A 22018-nucleotide genomic window follows, 5' to 3' on the forward strand; every position below is an offset into this window, starting at 1 on the left:
GTGTATGCTAGGGAGACCTAAACTGATTTATTAATGTGTGATGTTCTAGAAACAAAGCACCCTTTACTTCACATCCTAACCTCATATATTGAATTGTAAACAAAGTACAATAAGGCATGACTCTTTTTGTGATGATACAGAATACGGCCACCTCTTTTGCACCTGCCCATAGCAGCCATTTTGTGCTGGCTAGCACACACAGCATTCCTATCAAGATATGATTACTGGCACCTTATTTTTTTTAACCAAAAAAGCACTTTAGTATTTGAAATAAACTGTTTGTTTTTTCATCATTTAATTGCCTTCCTGTTTTTTAAGTAGTTCTCAATCCATAAAAAAACCCATCCTCTTGCTAATTTTACTCAAGAACCTTTCCTACTCCCCTCCCATTCTTCTTTCTTCTCCTTCTACAATAATCCTATGAGGGGATTGCAGTATCCTGACAGGATATGGTTTTTCCTGCTTCCTCCTACCTGTCCTATGTAGTTCTCTACTGCAGTCATTTGCTTCACACCTGAGTCCCTCCCCCCTCCCCAATCTGCTGCCATTCAGATTTTTTGGACTACAGCTCCTATCAGCCACAGCCAGCATGACCAATGCTCAGGGATGAAGGGAGCTGTAGTCCAAAGCATATGGACGGCAGCAGATTACCTTCTATTGCAAATACAATTCAGTAGTTGAAATCCCATTACCTGGTTGTTTAATTCCTTTAACGATTCATAGTACTTAGACCACCAATCCAGCTCTTCTTTCTCAGGCTTTTCCTCCTCAAATTCTTCCTCCTTCGGCATGAGTTTATCAATTGGGAGTTTCTTCAGAGGTGCCTGAGAATAAATTATCTCAATCTATCAAAGGCATGTGTGAACATAAGGGCCTGACTGGGTTGGCCCAGAAGCTCCATCAGGTCCAGTGTCCTTCTTCCAACAGTGTCCAGCCAGATGGCTCAATGAAGCCTATAGGCAAGCTCTCATCTATTCCCCCAGCAATGAGTAAGAGGTAAACTGCTCCCAAACATGGAGGTTCCATTTAGCAATCTGGAATAACAGCTGATGGGAACTGGAGTTCAACAGCACCTGGAGGGCCCCTAGATTCTGAATTCTGGTCCACATGTTGCTGCTTTACTACATCATTGCTTTCCCTAATTCCAGATCATTTATGAATACATTAAATGGTACCAATTTCAACAGCAAATCATTGGAAGACCCTGTTGCTTATATCCCTTCTTTGTGAAAACTATCCTTTTACTGGACTTCACTGGATTATTATTCTTCAGTTAGTTACAAGTCCACAAGAGGACCCATTCTCTTATCTCTGTTATGGTCATCCAGAAGTCATTCATGAAGGACTGTGTAGAATGTTTGCTACTAAAATGCTTCTACTGACACTCTCAAATAATTGTAAAAGATTAGTGAAGCAGAAATTCCATTTGGGGGAAGCCAGGCTGATTCTTCCTTAGCAAAGCTTGTTCTATAGGTTTGATAATTCTAACTTTAGGACTTCCGGGTTAGTGCCATTGGCAAATGGCAGATTCCCTCTGACTCCCGAGGGACCAGCTCTGTGGAAATCGGGTCTGCACCGCTACGGTGAAGCGGGGACCCTTCAAGAATCACAGGCGGTGAAGCCTGTGAGTGTGGGACTCAGCGGGCACCTTTTGCGCCCCCCCAAATCGCAAGGGAACCCACTTACGGGCTCCGGAGCGAAAAAGGGGTGAGTGGCGCGGTGCTGTGAGTCAACTGCTCTTTTCACGGAGCGAAGCCGCACAGCCGTTGCCGGAGAGTGCTGACTTTTTCCTGGACAATTCGGCTATAAAAAGTAACTACCCGTGAGTAGGGGAAACTGGAGATATTGAAAAGGGAAGGAGGAAAAGACTTAATTGGATACCGAAGCCGGGAGGTTTAAACAGGAAGTCCGCCTTCCGCTTTTTGTAAATAGATCAAAGCAAAGAGACTTTAAGCTAAAGCTTTTGGGATTTCGTCTGGAAAGGACTGATTTCTAACACGATAAAGTTTTGAACCCCCTTCCTAGGAAGCAGGGAAGGAGGGGGGACATTTTGGACTGTGCATACCTGCAAGAGAGAAGGAAAGAACTTAAAATCCACTGCTCAAACTTGGGAACGGTCTGCCAGCTGACAGAAACTGTCTGTGTTTTAATTGTTAACAAAAGGCTGGCAAACAGCAAGAGAGATACATTGTGACCAGGTACTTTTCTTTGTTTGCAAGAAAGAGAGAAAGTAATTGGAAAATAACAAAAAAGTAGCCAAAAATTGGAACTGTTTATTCTTCTCGGATGGAGTTTTAAAAGATTGTTTCTTTCTTGGACTATTGTAATTGTTTCCACCTAGAGGGAGTTTTAGAAATTGCTACAAGGGGAATTTTCCACTGGTAAACAGAAACAGTGCATCTGGGTGACCTTGGCTCTTCTATTGTTAAAGGGTTATGGCAGATGGGAAAGAAAAAGTAGATGTGTCACTTTCAGAAAGAACAACAAGGTCTGGGAAGACCTTGGGGCAGCGAAGGCAATCAGCTGCTGGTCTTACTACCTTATCTGTGACGGTACCAACACAACCGAAGTCTAGTGGAATGTCTTCAGAAGATGTTTTAGCGAACGCATTGGCAAAGATCAATGAATCTTTGGTGCAACTCAGTACGAGGGTTGAGGAGACAAATAAGAGGGTCGAAGAGACAAAAACGATTGTAGATGAGACCAAAGTGAAGGTTGATACTGCAACTACTAAAATTGACTTAAACACTGAAACTTTAAACAGTTTGGGACAGAAAGTGAACACTAATTCAGAATCTATCCAGAAACTGTTACAGGAATCCACTTTGACCCGACAGACTGCAGATGAAGCTGAGGAGAAAGCTGCCTCTGCGGAATTTAAGGTAACACAATTGGCAACAGAGAAGGTTCCAGACCTACAGAAACAAATTGAAGATCACAAATTGACGCTGTCTATGATTGAATTGAAGGACAAACAGACGAATTTAAGGATTAGAGCTGTACCCGAATTGGAGAAGGGCACCTTGATAGACTTTTTGACACAGGAATTTGCAGAGTTTTGGAAGGCGGATTTGAAACAAGAGGAATTTAAAATCGTGAGGGCCTTCAGACTAGGAAAAGGAGGAAAGAAGATTAAAATAAGGGATTATCTGATTACCCTCCGATCTAAAGAAGAGAGAGATAAAATTTTGGGGTTACACTTCCAGAATCCTTTGACAATTCTGCAATCAAGAGTGGAAATCTTTAAAGATATACTGAAACATCTTTTGGATCTCAGATCCAACTTTGGAGACTTGGTTGCCCTCCTGAGAAGGAATAAAATTGTCTTCAGGTGGGAATTTCCCCAAGGCCTATCTTTTGGATACAAAGGAAGAAAGATAAAAATAAGATCAGTTGAGGAAAAAGACAAGTTTTTGGGAAACCACGGAGAAGATCTGCAGAAAGAACTCGGAAAAGAGCCAGGAGTTCTGGAGAAGAGCTCGCCAAAAAGAGGGAAACCGGCACCACTGACTGATATTGACGAAGTACTGGGCACGGGTGGAGGAACAACAGAATAATTACATCATGACACTGCAAATACTAAGCTGGAATGTGAATGGACTGAACTCCCCGGAAAGAAGACGGAGAGTCTTTCATTTATTAAAAAAAGAACAATTGGATTTGATTTGTTTACAAGAAACACATGTGACAAGGCTACATCGGAAGATTCTGAGCAATAAAAGATTAGGCCAGGAATTTATTTCATCAGATAAAGTCAAGAAAAGAGGAGTAGTACTTTATGCAAAGGAGAGCCTGTCACCGAAATTTCTATTTAAAGATGACCAAGGAAGATTTGTTGCAATTGAAATTCAATCACAAGGAGAGAAGTTTTTGATAGTAGGTGTTTATGCACCAAATGAGGGGAAATCAGAATTTTTCAAGAAGCTGCATGAAATTCTGCTGGATTATTTGGACTATAATATGATCTTGATGGGAGATATGAATGGAGTGGTGTCTACAAATATGGATAAGGCCCAGAGACAGGTGGTTACAAATAATGGTAGATTACCAAAGACGTTTTTTGATATGGTTGACAATATGGACCTTGTTGATATTTGGAGAACTAAGAACCCCTTGGGAAGAGAAGGAACGTTCTTTTCTGAAGCCAAAATGACATGGACGAGAATTGACCAAATTTGGATAACTAGGGGACTGACCCCGAAGACCAAAAAAGTGGAAATTTGCCCTAAAACTTGCTCCGATCACAATGCGGTGAAGATGGAAATGAAATTAACACCAATTGGTTCCTTTAGATGGAGGATGAATGACACCTTGTTTAGGAATGAAGGAGTGATTAAGAAGGCCCAAAAAACCCTGAGAGACTATTTTGAGATAAATATGAATACCATGGTTGAAAAAAGAGTAATATGGGACGCAAGTAAAGCAGTAATGAGAGGGTTTTTGATACAACAGAATGCAATTAAAAGGAGGGCTCAAAATGAAAAAAAGGATAAAATTCTGGAGACTGAGAGCAAAACCAAAATCACAGGAGATTCTGAAAGAGATAAAGTTATATCAAGTACAATATATGAAATTGATGAATCAGGAAATAGAATGGAAGATCAAACAGATGAGACAAAAGACATTTGAATCGGCTAACAAATGTGGGAAACTGTTGGCTTGGCAAATGAAAAAAAGACAAAAACTTAACACAATTACCAATCTGGAAGTTGAGGGGGGAAATATACAGAATCCTGTGGAGATTAGGAAGTGCTTCCAGAAATACTTTAAACAGTTATATACACAGGAGACCCAGAAGGAAATGGATATTGATCGATTTTTGAAAATAAATGAACTACAAAAAATCTCTCAAGAGAACAAGTTAATGCTGAATTACAAAATAACAGACCAAGAGGTGGAAGGAGCCATTAAGAATATGAAATTGGGCAAATCCCCAGGGCCGGATGGTTTGACCTCAAGATATTATAGATCCTTGAAAGATTTGCTAGTACAGCTTTTGAAGGAAGTTTGTAATGAAATATTGGAGGGGGGAAAGGTTCCAGAGTCGTGGAAAGAAGCTTATATTACACTTATACCGAAAACAGAGTCTGAAAAGACACAGCTTAAGAACTATCGTCCCATATCTCTACTTAACGTGGATTACAAAATTTTTGCTGAAATTATGGCTAAAAGATTTTAAAAGGTATTGGTAGAAGAAATTCATAAAGACCAAGTGGGCTTCCTCCCGGGGAGGCACTTGTCAGACAATACAAGGAATATAATTAATATTTTAGAAAAATTACAAGTGAATATTAATACTAAAGCAGTCTTGATATTTGTGGATGCGGAGAAGGCCTTTGATAATATTTCTTGGAGTTTTATGAAGAAAAATTTACAGGGAATGGGGGTAGGCCAAGGTTTTGAAAACGGTATAGGTGCTATTTATTCAGAACAAAAAGCAAAATTAATTGTGAACAATGTGATTTCAGAAGAATTTAAGATTGAGAAAGGAACACGACAGGGCTGCCCAATTTCCCCATTGCTTTTTATATCGGTACTGGAGGTTTTGCTCAATATGATTAGAAGGGATCAATTGGTAAAGGGTATACAAGTCGGAGCTAAACAGTACAAATTGAAAGCATTCGCTGATGACTTGGTTTTAACATTACAGGAGCCAGAATCCAGTACCAAAAGAGTGCTACAATTAATTCAAGAATTTGGTCAGGTTGCGGGTTTTAAGTTGAATAAGCTGAAAACTAAGGTGCTAGAGAAAAATCTAACAGTGACTGAAAAAGAGAGGTTCCAGAAGGAGACAGGTTTAATATTGGTTAAGAAAGTTAATATGGGAGTTAATATGACTGCCAAGAATGTGAATTTATTTAAAGATAACTATGAAAAATGTTGGATGGAAGTGAAAAGGGATTTAGAAATATGGTCAAATCTGAAGTTATCATTGCTAGGCCGAATTGCTGCGATAAAGATGAATGTATTGCCAAGGATGTTGTACTTGTTTCAAACATTGTAAATTTTGGACAAGATGGACTGTTTCAAGAAGTGGCAGAGAGATATTTCTAGATTTGTCTGGCAGGGCAAGAAACCCTGAATAAAATTTAAGATTTTAACTGATGCTAAAGAAAGAGGTGGATTTGCCCTGCCAGACTTGAAGCTTTACTATGAATCAGCAGCTTTTTGCTGGCTGAGAGAATGGCTGCTTCTTGAGAACACGGACATTTTGGATTTGGAAGGTTTTAATAATGTTTTTGGGTGGCATGCATACCTGTGGTATGACAAGGTCAAAGCGCATAAATCGTTTAAAAACCATATTGTCAGGAAAGCACTGTTTAATGTGTGGATAAGATATAAAGATTTGCTTGAAAAGAAAACCCCAAGGTGGTTGTCACCAATGGAAGCTAAGGCTCTGAAAAAACTCAATATGGAGGCAAATTGGCCGAAGTATTGGGAAATTTTGGAACAAGAAGGAGACAGATTAAAACTGCAGAGCTTTGATAAATTAAAAAACAAAGTACGAGACTGGCTTCACTATTATCAAATAAGGGAGATATATAATTTGGACAAAAAAATTGGTTTCCAGGTGGAAAAATCAAAATTGGAAACAGAATTGTTAGAACCTAAAACTAAGAACCTGTCAAGAATGTATAACTTGCTGCTGAAATGGAAAACACAGGATGAAACGGTTAAATCTGTTATGATTAAATGGGCACAGGGCGTTGGACATAACATTATGTTTGCTGACTGGGAACAGTTATGGACCACAGGTATGAAGTTTACGGCATGTAATGCCTTAAGAGAGAATATTATGAAAATGATGTACAGGTGGTACATGACTCCAGTCAAGCTTGCAAAAATTTATCACCTGCCCGATAATAAATGTTGGAAATGTAAAGAATGTGAAGGTACCTTTTTTCACCTCTGGTGGACGTGGCCAAAGATTAAGACCTTCTGGGAGATGATTTATAATGAAATGAAAAAGGTATTTAAATATACCTTCCAGAAGAAACCAGAGGCCTTTCTCTTGGGCATGGTCGGCCAGTAGGTGCTAAAGGAGGATAGAACTATCTTTATGTATGCTACGACAGCAGCAAGAATACTTATCGCAAAGTACTGGAAAACACAAGATCTACCCACTCGGGAAGAATGGCAGATGAAGGTGATGGACTATATGGAACTGGCTGAGATGGCTGGCAGAATCCGAGACCAAGGAGAAGAGTCGATGGAAGAAGAGTGGAAGAAATTTAGAGTCTATTTACAGAAATATTGTAAAATTAAGGAATGCTAGAAAGAGGTTGGAATTAAATTATGTGGTTTTAGCAGGAAAGATAAAAGGATTAAGTAAAGAGGAAGTGTTACAGGTGAAAATGTAAAGTTAGAATATATTAAGATAAAATATTAAGATAAAAGTCAAAAGGGTAAGGATTTGCTGAAATAACTATTGAATTAGAATACAAAAAAGGGAGGTGAGAGGAGGTCAGGGAAATAAGTAAATGAAAGATAAGATTTGGAAAGACTGATTTGTTTCTAATTGTTTTCTATTTTTCTGTATTTTGTATTTTTTGTTCTTTTTTGTTTTGTTTTTTCTTTTCTTTTTTCTATTTTTGTAAATTTTTTTTGAAACTTTAATAAATATCATTCAAAGATAATTCTAACTTTAATCACGCTTTCCACCGATTTTCTGAGCTTCTTATCTCCCAGATTCTCTTGGTTTTATGTTGACTGCTTACTAATGCTCTGATATGGAAATGACTCACATCCCTTACACCATATTACCTCCCACAGTTGTTGCATGGCTTTTCTTACAAAGGAAATTTCTGAAGAAAAAGATCAAAATGTTTTCCTTGGGGCAGATGTGCATGTGTAACATGCATAGCTCTCTCACATACACACCACAACCCATGCCTACTACTAGAGAGAGCAGTAACAAAGGACTGCAACTCAGCACTCCCTTTTGTGATAAATACCTGGGATTTAGGATAAAAGGATGTGTCTGAGAATCTTCCCTGGGGACACTACTGAAATCTGTGAGGATCTGTTCCAATGATATCACCCCTGCTGTTTGTATCCCCCCCCCCCTTTTCTGCTGCTCAGTAAGGTTCCCTCACCATGAATTACCTAAGCTTTTTGAATGATTCAGCTATGTGGAAAATCCATTTCTGCAATGTGGATTTAGAAAGGCACTTCCTATGAGCCACAACACTCCTCTAACAGCAGAATCTGTGACCATCCAATTGCTGCACTCACCTTTGCAAGCTTAAGGGGATTTACTTTGCTACCTATGTCTCCAGCAGCTGCACCAATATTTATTACTGTCTGACCAGCAGCTGCACCAATGTTTATCACCGTCTTCCCAGCAGCTGCACCAAGATTCAGAACCGATTTGGAGATTTTCGGCCGTGAGGCTTTCCGTGCTGTAGGAAAACAGGATAAATTGTATACTTTAGTATGAATACATGCCTTCACCTGCTGAATCATTTCTGCTTTACTAACCCACGCCATACATTTAAAGCACATTCAGTGCAAATTTAAAGCACACAACTCCCCCCAAAGATTTCTGGGAACTGTAGTTTCAACCTCCCTGAGCTGCAATTCCCAACACCCTTAACAAACTATAGCTCTCAGGATTCTTTGGGGGAAGCCATATGCTTTAAATGTGTGTTTAATGTGCTTTAATTGTATGGTGTGGCCCTGCCCTTTGCCACCCACCCACAACTTTCCTCTAATTAACTGACAAAGAGAAAGGATGTTGCATTTAGATGTACCACTGGCCTGACTCATCTTAAAACTCCTTCATGAAATACAGTCTCTATATGTTCACAGCATGGGTGACTGTGACTCTGAGAAGATATTAAAAAACCAAAATGGAGAAATACTGAAGCTCAGGTTGCTTGCACAGTCTTGCTACCATGCTCGACTTAGATTTTTCTTTCAAAGCATGGTGCTTTGAATGTTTTCTGCCTTGGCTTTGACCTTCTGGCATAGGAATGCCAAGAAATTAGATATGGCCATGAGCAGCAGAGTAGCTCTAGTCCAATGCCATGTGCAGGGTGTCACACTCTGCAAATGTTAAATCCCAGCACATAAAACCCTAACTTGACCCTCACACAATTCCACCTCATTGAAAGGTCCCTGAAAGGAGTTGGGATTCTAAAGACTCACTTTTGGGTGGGCTGTCGTCTTCCTCTTCCAACTCATCTAGCTCTTTAGGAGCAAATTTCATAATATGGGAAACTATGTGAGTTCCCACCATGACAGAGCGTCCAAAGGCTCTCTTTTCCACCACGAAGATACTGAGAGGTGGGTGCAAGTACACCTGCTCTGGAAGCTCCTGTGGAATACAATGAGGTGCCACAAAGCAGATTATTTATTCATTATTAGTCATTTATTGACTATACATTGCTTGATGCCCAGATGACTTCTAAGCAGTGTACAAAGCACACACACATATAGCACAACATTGTTAATATGCAGAAAATTTTAAAATACACCAGGATCAAAATACAGGCGGCAACCATTTTGTGTGCATCCAATTGACACATGACCAAAGGGGGGCAGGGTGGGGGCGGTACAGGCTTATGTGTAACCACTGACATGTGCAATGACCTGGCATGCAGCCCCCACACAAACAGGGAGTTGCCTGTACCCAATAAAACAATGCAGTTAAAACTAACATCCATGAATAAAGTAAACAATAAAGCAATCCTTTTAAAACAGCCCAGCAATGACAACAGAAATTAAAACAGTAAACTGAATTAGTAATCTTGGTCAGCAGTTAATATAAGGTCCCAAATAAGATTCTTTACTGTATAAAGTGATTTGATAACTGGTGGGATGGTTCTATATCCTAGTTCAACAAGATACTGTGAATGTTTCACATCAACCCTGGCAACATTAGGAAGAGAGGTCAAGTAAAAGGTATGGATTAAGAGTCAAAATTTCAGAAATAAATCCAAAGCTGCTATAAGTAATCAATTCATGCATTAATCACATATACTGTTTGGGTTGCATGTTTGCATGTATGTTTTAGTGGTATTTTTAATGCAGCTTTTTTACTGTGGCATGGCCTTTCAAGAGCAGCAGATTGCTCCATCATTGGAGCTTCCACAGCTACGATAGCAGAATTCTACAGCTCTGCTCAAGACCAAAGTATCAGCCATTCAGCAACATTCAGGTTGTTGCTCAGCTATTTCTACTGATAATCAAGCACATGGAAACCTCAAAGGTTCTCAGTGGATGGGAACATTATTTAGCAGAAATGTATACAATGCGGAGGCTAACTCAAGGTAATGGGAGCTTCTAAATTACTGCCATACAACTCTGGTTTTGTTAATCAAGTAATGGAAGGCGATCCCAGTCTTTTGAGATCTGCCTCTTACTCACCACATCAACAAATTTGACAAGCTCATTGAAATTTGGGTTCTCTTTGTACACTGTAATCACTTCAGATTCCACTTTCTTCCCAGCACATTCAATGATCACCTGTGGCTGGTCAACCTCAAACAAGTTCACACGCTTCAGATCTCTCAGGCCCCAAAACAAGATCTAAAAAAAGAAAGAAAGCAGAAGAGTTGACTCTTCTGGGTACTCCGTACAGGGTCCAACACCCTCCTTCTCTAAAATGGTCCTCTTCTCAAAAACCACTGAAGCACCTTTCCCAGTCACAGATGCATTCTAGATTAACAGACCTATATGACACCCACCTACTCTCTCCTGTTCTCTGTTTCTTGCAAACTAGCCTACGGTTGCAAGCCAAACCCCAGCTGAGGAACAATGGACCTTAACACGGTGGTGGTGCTGGCCTGGACAGAAGGCAGGGGAGTAGGCAAATCTCTGTGCCATCTTGGAGCTGATGTAGTGATTGGGCCTGGATTAGGCCTCATGTAAACACATGATGGTTGTGGCCTCAGTTCATCTCTGCCCCAGAACACCACCAGCAAGAATCCCACCAGCCGCATTTTCACTCACCCACACATTTGGTGGGCATAACAGAGAGTTCTGTGCTATTGGAGTGACACTGGTAGAGACACCTCCATCCAATTCCTACCACAGCCTGGTGCAGCAAAGGGAATTTGGATTGCATTCTTAGTTACTGTGTGTCAAGCTAGATTCCTTCATTCTCTCCTCTGTTTATTTCTTGCTACTTTTTCACAAAATTGCGCCCACATTGGCTCATACAAAATGCTAAGTGAGCAACAATTAATATGATAATTGCAATTACATAATAGGAATGATTAAAAATAATCAACATGTCAATACGTAAGAGGGAGAATCCCTATAATACTGATGTATTTGAACAGGTTAAAAACAACATGGTTAGGTTAAATAAATCCTTTGCTAAAAGAAGAACAAATAATGTTACCTCTATACGAAACTCTTTAAGGATTGGTCGGATACCTTCAGGGATAATGAATCGTCCAGAACGGGGGTCTCCCAGATATTCCGGCTCCTTGGGTTCTACATCACTAGGCACTGATGGCTGGACAGCACAGAACAACAATTTAAAAGTCTTCTCTATAGCTATGTAGACTTAAATGCCCACCGGTCAATTTATCCACCAATTACCATCATAACCAATCTTCACTTTCTAAAGTGAAAGCTGTGAAGGCTCTCTCTTCTAATCCTAGATGTATGAACAACACTGGTTGTGGGTGGTCAGCAGTGAGAGATGGTCACTGGTTATATACTGAAAGGCACTTGCGTACTACCTGTCTCATATCAAGTCTTTCCATAAAATTCTTTCCCATCAATGCTTCAGGATCCTGTTCTAAAACACAAGGCCCCTCTGCTAGGAGAACATGATGAACCTGAGAACTTGGTTTTATCACAAATTCTGGTTAGTTTTTAAACAAGCCAACATCAAACCAGGGGATATGAAGCTGGCTTGTTTAACTAGCCAGAGTTTATGATAAATCACAATCCCTGGTTTACACACAAAATTAAATTACAGTTAGGGATAAGTACATCTATCAATGTTGGTGTCTCTCTGTTTCTCCTTACTCCAATCTTAAATTCAGTTCTCCACATTTCCATATCCATTTGCAATTTCTTTTTTGTAAAGAGTCCTCACAATAGAGATGTCCGTATGATAGTTTGCCTAATATGCACATCGCTGCAAGCAAATATTGCACATTTTGTATGTTGTTTTCACTAATAAATGCATTATAATAAATACTAATAAATACATTTTACACCAGTGTATACATTTTTGCACACATTTCTTGGCTGGAGAACTTTGCAAAATTTGGAGAAGGGGGAATGTTGAAGGATGGTTGTGTTTTGGTTCATGTGGAAAGTGTGAATGCAATAGATTTGCCTTTAAATGCAAACTGAAACAGATTTCTCCCCCATCCCTAATTACAATGAAATGAAACACTGGCAAAGTCCTCTAGCACTACACAGGATGAAGTGATGGAGCACATGTCCATGAGGTTTCACTTAAGTTCAATCCAGCTCATCAGCACAAAACTTTACTGTTACATGAGATTTGGGCCATTTTTTATTATTATGAAACTATTCGCAGGCTGTTCACAACCTATTCGAGCTGCCAAACACATCCCTGTAGCCATGAGGTGGCAATGAGCCCACTTACCTCTAAGTAGCCACTATAATCCAGTTCAATCAGCTCAAAGACAGCAATTAATTCCCCAGCTGCTTTGTGTCCCTTGTAAATGTCAAAAAACTGGAGAGCAGGTTTGCTGTATGGCTCATCTACCAGCTTCACCAGTGGTGTAACAAAGGCTCGGCCAAGGAACACAGGTGAACCCTGGAGAGAAGAGGAAGCAGCTATCAGATATGGCAAGAAACATTATTTCAGGAACCCAGTTTCCCATTAGATCCAAAGATGGGCAATTCACCCACACTGTAGCACCCTTTGTATCTAAGAGCAATGAGCTCCCTTACCTCCATCTTCACTGTATCACAATCCTGCCTCTGCTTTTTACTTTACTCATGCAGAAAATTCACACAACTGAGCACTGCTCAGCAAGCCTGCTGCTAGAGTGACTTAACCTCTCTCCCAACTCATTGTTTAGATTAGGAACTAGATTAGTATGAACATTCAGCCCACCCAAGTGCTTGACTAGATCAACTGTATTGGTGTAGGTTTTTCTGCAACATGCCACGTATATTATTCCTTCAACCTGCTGGTGGTTCCCAAACCATTCTGAATTGCTTCTGCAGGAAAGTGGGGTTATGGTCGATGTGAGTTCCTGGTCCCCGAGAAGCTATTGCAGCCAAATAGAAAAGTACAGCCACACAAAACAGGTGAGTTTATATGTTCAAACTTACAAATTTATTGTAGTCAAAGATATTGACAACAGCAATTGGAGTCTCTGTCTTCAAGTCCTCCTTCTTTCCATCGATAATGAGCTGGTCATACAGAAGTAATTCATTCCACATTGGGCTGAGTGTCTCTTCCAAGATCTGAATTAACAGAGATCAAAGCTGCTGTTTAAACAGCTCATTTAGAACCAGGCTGGACCCATGCAATCCACAGTCATGTATATCTTTCACCCAACTTACTTTTTAAAACAACAGCTGCCCCAGGAGTCTGTGAAATTAAGTAAAGGGAAGGACTGCTTAACCATTTCCCTTCCGTTCTGCTTGTGGGATTTTCATGGGTATCAGGTTGAGCAACCTGGAAACAGAGTGCTGGACTAGATGGGCCACTGGTCTCATCCAACAGGACTCTTATAGTATTTTACTATTGTTATAAAAGCCCGGTGCCTGCCCCTCTCTCTACCAAGCAGTGGCAAGAGCTCATGGGGCCACAAGCACACACACAGGGTCTGTGTCCCTTTGGAGAATGGAAGACATGGCAGAGGCTGTCATGCTTTAAGAAAATAGGTTTATTCACCTATTTACACCTTTAGTCTGCATGGAGGGGGTCCAGATCTTATGGCATAGTCATTCCAAGAGGCAGCAGCATAAGCTGCTTGCAGTCAGCACACCCCAAAGATGGTTCTCCCCTCTTCTTCTTTCTTCCTCCCAGAAACCCCTTGCTCTCCCCCTCCCCAGCAGTTACCCTGGCAACCTTCCAAATCCCCATTCTCAGGTCACACCTGGGGCAAGAAGTTTGTAACGACCCTCAATGGCTCTCTATTGTTTCCTTAACAGCCCTAGCTTGGCCAGGCTACCCTTTGCAGCTTATATTTCTACCTTCATACCAAAAATAACCAAAATGGCATTTATTAATTTTATCCACATCTATAACACCATTTCCCCACTAAAACACAAACAAAAACATCTTGCTGAGCGTTTTCCCCACCCCTATCCTGGACCATTTCAATATTCACCTGGGCTATTAAATGTGTTTACTCACAAGTCTGCTGCAAATACACTTACACATGTAGTCTGGCACTGAGTTGAAAACACCACTTTTGCAAATGGATCAGAAAGGCCATTTTCATCAGCTGGGAGAATCCCCCGAGCCTGGTACAAATGGGCTCGCAGCTGAAAGTAACTGAAGTCTGCAAAAAGCAAAATGCACCTATCAGCTTTCCAAGATGACAGCCATGTGTGATGTTCACACATTAGACAGGACTTTGATGTGAATCATTGCTGTTTCCAACAAGTTTACAATGGGGCAGAATGATAAATATATCCAACAGCATTTAATCATGAAAGAGAAACTGCTAGAACTAAAAAAAAAGCAAGAAGAAAAAAAAAGCTCCACATGAACATTTCATTTTTAAAGCTCATTGGAGTCTTGTGGCACTTTGAATAACTGACTAATTTATTATGGTGGTATAAGCTTTCATGGACCAGGGTCCACTTCAGATCCATTGAATGCTACCTTAACTAAGTTGGTAGATATATGTTTGTGTGTGTGTGTGTCACACAAACATACACCTGCCAACTTAGCTAAGGTAACACACACACACACACACACACACACACACACACTTGAGTGATGAGGTGATGTTAGCAGTGAGCTCACCAAGGAGCATATCAGAGGTTGTATTTCTTCACTCTGGTATGAAATTGCTGAACAGTAACATATCAAAAAAATTCAGTTATGTGTGGCATGAACGTATATTGCAGGTTCTTATCTCACTATGGCGTTTGACAATAGTGGCATGTGTCATAAGGTGGAGCCACTCTCCTAGCACTAATGTCACTGCTGTTTAGTGGAATGGGACAGGATCACTGCCACCAATCAGCTGTGCCACAGCTTTGTACAACCGGCCATGATGGTTAGGGCTGATGGGAGTTGGAGTCCAACAACATCTGGCTACCCTTACATCAGAATCTTCTATCCTGCGCTAGTTTTGAGTTATGATATCTTTTCATTTCTGAAAGGACTGGGAGGTAACAAAAAGCAATATGGTCTTACCATCTCTGTTGAGCTGACTGGGTGGGATGTACGCTGGAATCCTTGCAGCCTGCACAGCCTTATCATATATTGGTTTGAACTCCTCTGGTAGCTCTGCGGTGCTGTTCTTCACATATTTAGTTACCCCAAGCCACATGTAGATTTCCAGTTTTGCAAAGATGTCACCACTCCGTGACCCTGGAACCTTTAAGCCCCAAATAATATTTTTTTCAGTTAAAATATGGTAAGGGCAAGAAGTGCTGATATAGTAAAAGAATGAAATAAATTATTAGGTCTGCTTCCACACATAAAGCAATGTTCTAAGTGTGTGTGGGGGGGTGTCAGTCTGGGTGATAAACATGGGTCCCTTCCAAACCTATGATCCTGTGTATGTGAAGTTAGAATCTATGAGAGAAAACCTGCCATTTATGTGTCAAAAGAGGTTGCCCTGTTGCATAGGAACAAAAGGATGAGCCTTTTCTCACCTCACCTGGCGGGATGCTATGCCACCCTAAGAGGGAGAGCAATAGGCCAAGTGGGGGTTTTGAGTGTTTGAGTTTGTGGCTGGTGCTGGAAGCTGGAGACACAGAGGCTTTATCTTGCTCTCTGCTAGATCCCAAAACTATGGCCTGCAGCTCTCCCTTGGAACCTAATGGGAGGCAAGAGCTGTGGAGCCCCTTTATCCTATGCTCAGGTTGTATATATGTGTAAATAACACCATATATCCTAAATATACTAGTCTCCAATGACCATTCCAATACAGTGGTACCTCAGGTTACATACGCTTCAGGTTACATACACTTCAGGTTACAGACTCTGCTAACCCAGAAATAGTACCTCGGGTTAAGGATGAGAACAGAAATCGTGCTCCAGCGGCACGGCGGCAGCAGGAGTCCCCATTAGCTAAAGTGGTGCTTCAGGTTAAGAACAGTTTCAGGTTAAGAACGGACCTCCAGAACGAATTAAGTACTTAACCCGAGGTACCACTGTAGCACTGTATCAGGAATTTTAAGAAATGTTTTGTTTTGTTTTGTTTTTATATGTGCTGGAAGCTGCTCAGAGTCACTGGGGAAACCCAGACAGATGTGAGGGGTATAAATAAACAAGTTGTTGTTGTTGTTGTTGTTGTTCCAAGGAAGCTGAACCATTGGTAAGTAAGTGCTGGAACCCCTAGAGTCTCTTGCTGCTTGGAGGGTCAGGTACATGCAACAGAAATTTAATGAGCAAAAATGGTGAGCACCCACCTTGAGAAAGACCGTTTGTATCTTGGCGCAGTCCTTGCCTTTCTCCTCTTCTACCACTGCATAAAGGATGTGTTGGGCAGGGATCCGAGTGTATGCGACACGCTTGTTGTTGCTAAACATCCAGATCAGGACATCAGGGATAGGACATTGGGGCTGGGGGCAGGAATGAGAGGGAAAGCTGAAATAAAACTAGCTTAATTTTTTTTAAGTGCAAACATTATTTTCCCTTATCTGTGGGGAGGAAGAGTTGAGTTTTTGTTTTTTGTTTTTAAATGGAACTTTTTGTTTGAGACCGAGAAGTGAAGGAAGGTGTGGTTCATGGGTGTAGGCAACAGATGTAGGGACCAGAGTGGGAGCTGAGCTTCTTCGAATTCATCTCAACCCTTGATCCTTTCATGCACCATCCATACACCTTTTGGTTTGGAAAGCATCACACTGAATTTCTCACATGCACTCATATTTCTCCGCACCCCACTACCAAAAGGACTAGAAACATGTTTGCTTTCTTCTTTCAAAACATAAACAGAAATTCTAAGGATTCTAGGGTATTACTAGAATATCATGCTCTCTGGTGCAGTGTTTCCTTTCCCAGTTGCTTGAGCTACCCGGCTTTTAATGTATAATGTATAGGAGCTCCCAAACCTGATTGCATTCCCACACCTGCAATTACATACCTCTTTAGCCAGGAAGCGCAGCTTTGACAAGATTATTTTTGTCTCATTTACTTTCTCCTTGACATTGGTGCGAGTCAGGCGCCTTCTTATGCGCATCCCCTGTTTTGCATATAGTATCTGAAGACAAAAATTACATCTTCTAACCATGAATTTAACCACACAGGGGACCAGACTGAGAGGTCCGATCTTTTTCCCTCCATCTGCTCTCCCACACCTCCTTGCAAACTGCCCATAGCAGAGAATCTCCAATTTCTATAGCTCTAAGCTGTAGATTGCTGAGGAATTTGTGTTTTCATAAGTAGAAAGTACTACTGTAATTTTAGAAATGTTTATTTCACTCAGAGAAAGGGCCTCTCTAGGTGGGATCACATATGACTGCCCCAATACCATCACAAGGACAAATCATAATTAATGCACAATTAAAAAAAACATCTGGAGGGGCCCTGAGTTTGAACTCGGGGATTGGAACAGTAAGGGGAGAATAGTATGGGATGGAACAGTCAAGGCAGAATGCAGCAAGAGGAAGAAGGATGGAGGCCATGCACTGATACCAAGGGTTAAAAGGAAACAAAACAAGGAAGAGAGGCAGGATAAAGCATAGGGGGAAAAATAAGCCACAGTGTTCAGAATAAGGAGGCAGTTATTCCTTGCTTGGAACTTTTTCAGGTCCTTTGATCAGTAGGTCCTTTGACAAGTAGACTCTACTTGTTAGAGAGACACATATGTTTTCAAGTAGGACCTGGCTGCAGCCTGATTATGTGGGGTTCCTATGATTTACTTCTCCCTTGCGATATTTTTTTCAGCAAGTGCAATTAGTAGCTGTAAGTTGGGGGGGGGAGTCTCCTTATGAATAATTAATTGCTACATGAATGGATGCCAATTGGTAATCTAGATTCACCTCGCCAATGGGTTTCAAAGCTATGCACTGATCTGGGGAAACTCTGATAGCCACTGAACCTGGCAACACAATGAGGATTCCATGTTTACATTGGGCTAGATGAAGGTCAGAGTATTTGTTGTCACATGGAACATTCAAATTCCTTTCTGCTCCTCAAGAGTGCATGCACACAGCTTGATCACATGACTTACAATGTTTTGTGGGAGAGATTTCATCCGGCAACGATCAAGGTTGTTTGGACGGGCCATGGGCTTTTTGTCCACGTTAAGAGAATACTGCCTGGAATCAGAGAAGCTGTGAGTTCTGAGCTCACGACAGTAGCACACACATACCACACAGGCTGTAGCTACACATATCACATGAAAACATGAGCTGAATTTAATAAAGGGTTGGGGATGATTCCGGTTCACACTACATCTTGGAGTGAACTTTCCCATTTCACCTCCCTTGGACCCATGCTTGGATCAAAATGCTGACCTGTGGATTAAGCACCATAATCAACAGCCCAAACCACACATGGGTTTGTACTGTACCTACAAGATGGTCTGAGGGTTGCCTCTTTCTCCCTTTTAGCTTCTAGGATTTGTGGTTCTTGGACTCCAGGATATTATTTCAAGATGATTGCAATTATCTGTGGCTGAGGGAGCTAAAAAGCCAGCTTTATGTGAAAAGAAATCAAATATGTAGTACTAACCTACATCCAGCTACAAACTCCTCTAGCACCTGCCGAAGCCTCTCATCTGCCTTTGATCTTGGTCTCCTCAGGAGCTTCTCCACCTCTTCTAGTCCATGTTCCTGTTACGGCCAATACAATAATGATATCAGTCCCAGAAGCAACATGTATTCTCCTATGTTCTTGAAGTGTTCATTTATTACACTACATAATTGTGCTGAAGGGGGGAAATGATTAAAGCAAGCTGTTCTCACATGCATAAGGAGGAGGGATCTAGCTGGTCATTAACTTGTCCATGAAGTTATTCAACCCATACCTCTGGGTTTTCTCTCTGGCCAGATTTAAAAGAAAAGGGAGGCGCTTGCAGAAACCAGTGGCCTAACTCACATTGCAGTTGTGGGCAAAGCTTTGTAACAGGAATTAAAACAAGCCAAGAGCTAAAACAATTGGCAACTGCCACATTGCTAAAATATTGTTATGAGTTTACTGTATGCATAGACTGTACTGTATGCAATTATCCTTCCACCCACTGGGATCCTGCAAGTGTTAAAATATAAGCCAGGCTAGCTTCCTGTGTTGAAGTGATGGCCTGGATGATGAGCTATTAATGGAAACAAAGGAAAGGAGCTCTGTGTGATACGGCAAATGGGTGTGGCCCCTCCCTAGCTCATGTGGCCCCTCCCTAGCTCATGTTTAGTTTGCGGGGGGAGGGAGTCAGAGTTTATTTGCAATGATGTAACCTAGAAGGAAAGCTGCAAGCTGGAGAGAGAGCCAGAGCAATGTTTGATTTCTGTTTGAATCCAAGGCTGCAGCTATGGGAGAAGCAAGACCTTTTTGGGGTGCAGATGCAGTGAACCCCTCCACTGAAGACTAAGGTTGTAGATATGTGTAAATAAGCCATATATGATAAAGACACCACAGTCTCTGCTGTACCTCATTTCCAAAAGGAAACATGAATCCTGGGTTAGCGCCTGGAATCCCTGGAATCTCGCACCGCCCAGAGATGGGAGTGGGGAATACAAGTCAGTATAAAATCAACAGAGTTCAATAGAAAAGCTAAACGAAGCGGGGGGAAGATCTCCTTAAAAGTTGGAAGTGCAGGGGCCATACATACTTCCTGGTGTAAGGAATTCCAAAGATAACAAAGTAAGTATCTCATATATAAGCAGCAAGGATGTCATCCTTCATCAGGAACAGAGCTGAGAGTACTCTGAATCTAATCTCAATCATGCTTTTTCTCAGTCCAGTTAAGGATGTGTGGTGCAAATAAAACAAGTATATCAGGGGAAAAGTATCAGGGATTGACAGAGCCTTTAAAGGTAGGCCAATACTTTACCAAACGCTCTGCTATTTTGACAATCCAGTTGGAATTACAGAGTCTCCAGGTATAATCTTCCCAGTAGCTCCAAACATACACACAGGGCTTCTCATGCAGCATTGGCACGCAGCTGTAAGAGCTAAGAGCAGCAAACAGAGGAATTTTACAAACCTTCTACTAATAGCTAACAACTGTCTGCATGCAAGAGTTATACTCAGATATATAATATCAGTAAGGTGAAGGACCCCTGAATGGTTAAATTCAGTCAAAGGTGACTATGGGGTGTGGCACTCATCTCGCTTCAGGCCGAGGGAGTTGGCGTTTGTTTGCAGACAGCTTTCTGGGTCATGTGACTAGCATGACTAAACCGCTTCTGGCGCACGGAAACGCCATTTACCTTCCTGCCGGAGTGGTACCTATTTATCTACTCGCACTGGTATGCTTTCAAACTGCTAGGTTGGCAGGAGCTGGGACAGAGCAACAGGAGCTCACCCCGTCGCATGGATTTGAACTACCAACCTTCTGATCAGCAAGCCCAAGAGGCTCAGTGGTTTAAACCACAGCACCACCCACTCCCTAATATCAGTAGGGGTGGCTTTACAGGATAAAGAACTGCTTTTCTCTTGATGTTTTCTTTCTTTAAAAAAAGCAGTGCCAAAGTACAGAAATATAGAAAGCTGTGTTTCTGCTACACAAATTTGACATAGATGAAAATCCATTCCACTTTCCCATGCCAAAATTAGATAGTAGCATTGAACAGTTCCTTACTGGATAATACAGTAATAATTAAAAGGCTTTCCTGATCAGAAGGGCTTATAAAGTTCTATGCAATAAGGAAGTTCGGGGAGATGATGTATGCAATGACATTGGGGAGCAAAACTTGTGAGTGTGTTTCTGTCCCCTTATACAGTTTTGCACTCAGGTGTTCAGACAGATGCCTCAACATAATTTTTTGAATGTACTATATTAGAAATGAATGAACGAACATGAAGACACAAACAGGGCTAAGAGTATGAAGAGTAATTACTTGTCATATTCAGTGGGTTCAGGTCTTAGGTTCTCAGCCATCGATTTATCAAGCAAAGGTGTACTTGGTGCTATGACTTCAATATCCAGCTCATCATCTGAACTGGGTTCCAGCAAAGGTTGCTTGTCTTCACTCTTTTCTTCCTTCTCATCTTTCTTGGAAATTTTGGTCATCACTTCTTCAGCTTTGCCATAGTTCCCTTGAAGATGAGTATAGTTATTCTTTATTCTCATTAACATTTCATATTTAAAATGTTATATAATTATAAAAATAAATTTATAATATTTATAATATTATAAATATCTCTGGAGCATTAACAACTTGTGTTCATAACATGCATGCTCTAGTATATTAGAATCTATGGTTTGTGTTAGAGAGCCGGGAGAAATTCAAATCAGTTTGTAGTAAAAGCCAAACCTATCAAATTCACACTCATGAGAACCAAAACACAGCTTTCCTTAAAAATTCTTACTTCTCCGAGTTTTGCGATGCAGTTCTCCAACCAAACACCACTTACAAAAAATGCATATATTGGGGAAAACTGCATAAAAATTAAGATCTTCATGAAAGTAGCATGCATTAAGTTAGGGGTTGTTGGGGTTTTTTTTGCAAAAAAATGTGCATTAAAACGGCTTAAAAAGATGTGTTTATTAGGATAAATTCACATGAAAATACTGATGAATTTCCATGTGGATTTTAAAAATAAACAAACCAATACGTCTGCAAATTGCTGCAAAATGTGGATAGATTAATAATTCTGGAAAAATTAGAAACTAAGAAATCTCAAACTGACAGTTCCTTCCATCCCTCATCTGAGTAAAAGCAATGAATTCCCATTTTCCTAGACTGTTCTCTTGCTTGTACTTACAGTGAACAAACA

General features: G+C 40.9%; 1 protein-coding gene across 1 annotated transcript in view; it reads right to left on the minus strand.

The window, feature by feature from the left end:
- LOC128416284 (fer-1-like protein 4) overlaps positions 1-22018 on the minus strand; it is a 62195-nt gene that overhangs the window by 20122 nt on the left and 20055 nt on the right. Inside the window, exons 17-31 of the mRNA XM_053393826.1 lie at positions 21139-21337; positions 20130-20250; positions 18815-18915; positions 18312-18399; positions 17223-17339; positions 16549-16701; positions 15326-15509; positions 14335-14459; positions 13279-13413; positions 12581-12754; positions 11351-11467; positions 10372-10533; positions 9151-9319; positions 8236-8402; positions 693-824 (exon numbers count right to left, since the gene is read on the minus strand). Coding sequence (XP_053249801.1) covers positions 693-824; positions 8236-8402; positions 9151-9319; positions 10372-10533; positions 11351-11467; positions 12581-12754; positions 13279-13413; positions 14335-14459; positions 15326-15509; positions 16549-16701; positions 17223-17339; positions 18312-18399; positions 18815-18915; positions 20130-20250; positions 21139-21337 — 2144 coding nt within the window. The remainder of the gene's footprint in view (positions 1-692; positions 825-8235; positions 8403-9150; positions 9320-10371; positions 10534-11350; positions 11468-12580; positions 12755-13278; positions 13414-14334; positions 14460-15325; positions 15510-16548; positions 16702-17222; positions 17340-18311; positions 18400-18814; positions 18916-20129; positions 20251-21138; positions 21338-22018) is intronic.

Source organism: Podarcis raffonei, chromosome 6 (genome assembly GCF_027172205.1).
Source record: "Podarcis raffonei isolate rPodRaf1 chromosome 6, rPodRaf1.pri, whole genome shotgun sequence".
Classification (NCBI taxonomy): domain Eukaryota; kingdom Metazoa; phylum Chordata; class Lepidosauria; order Squamata; family Lacertidae; genus Podarcis; species Podarcis raffonei.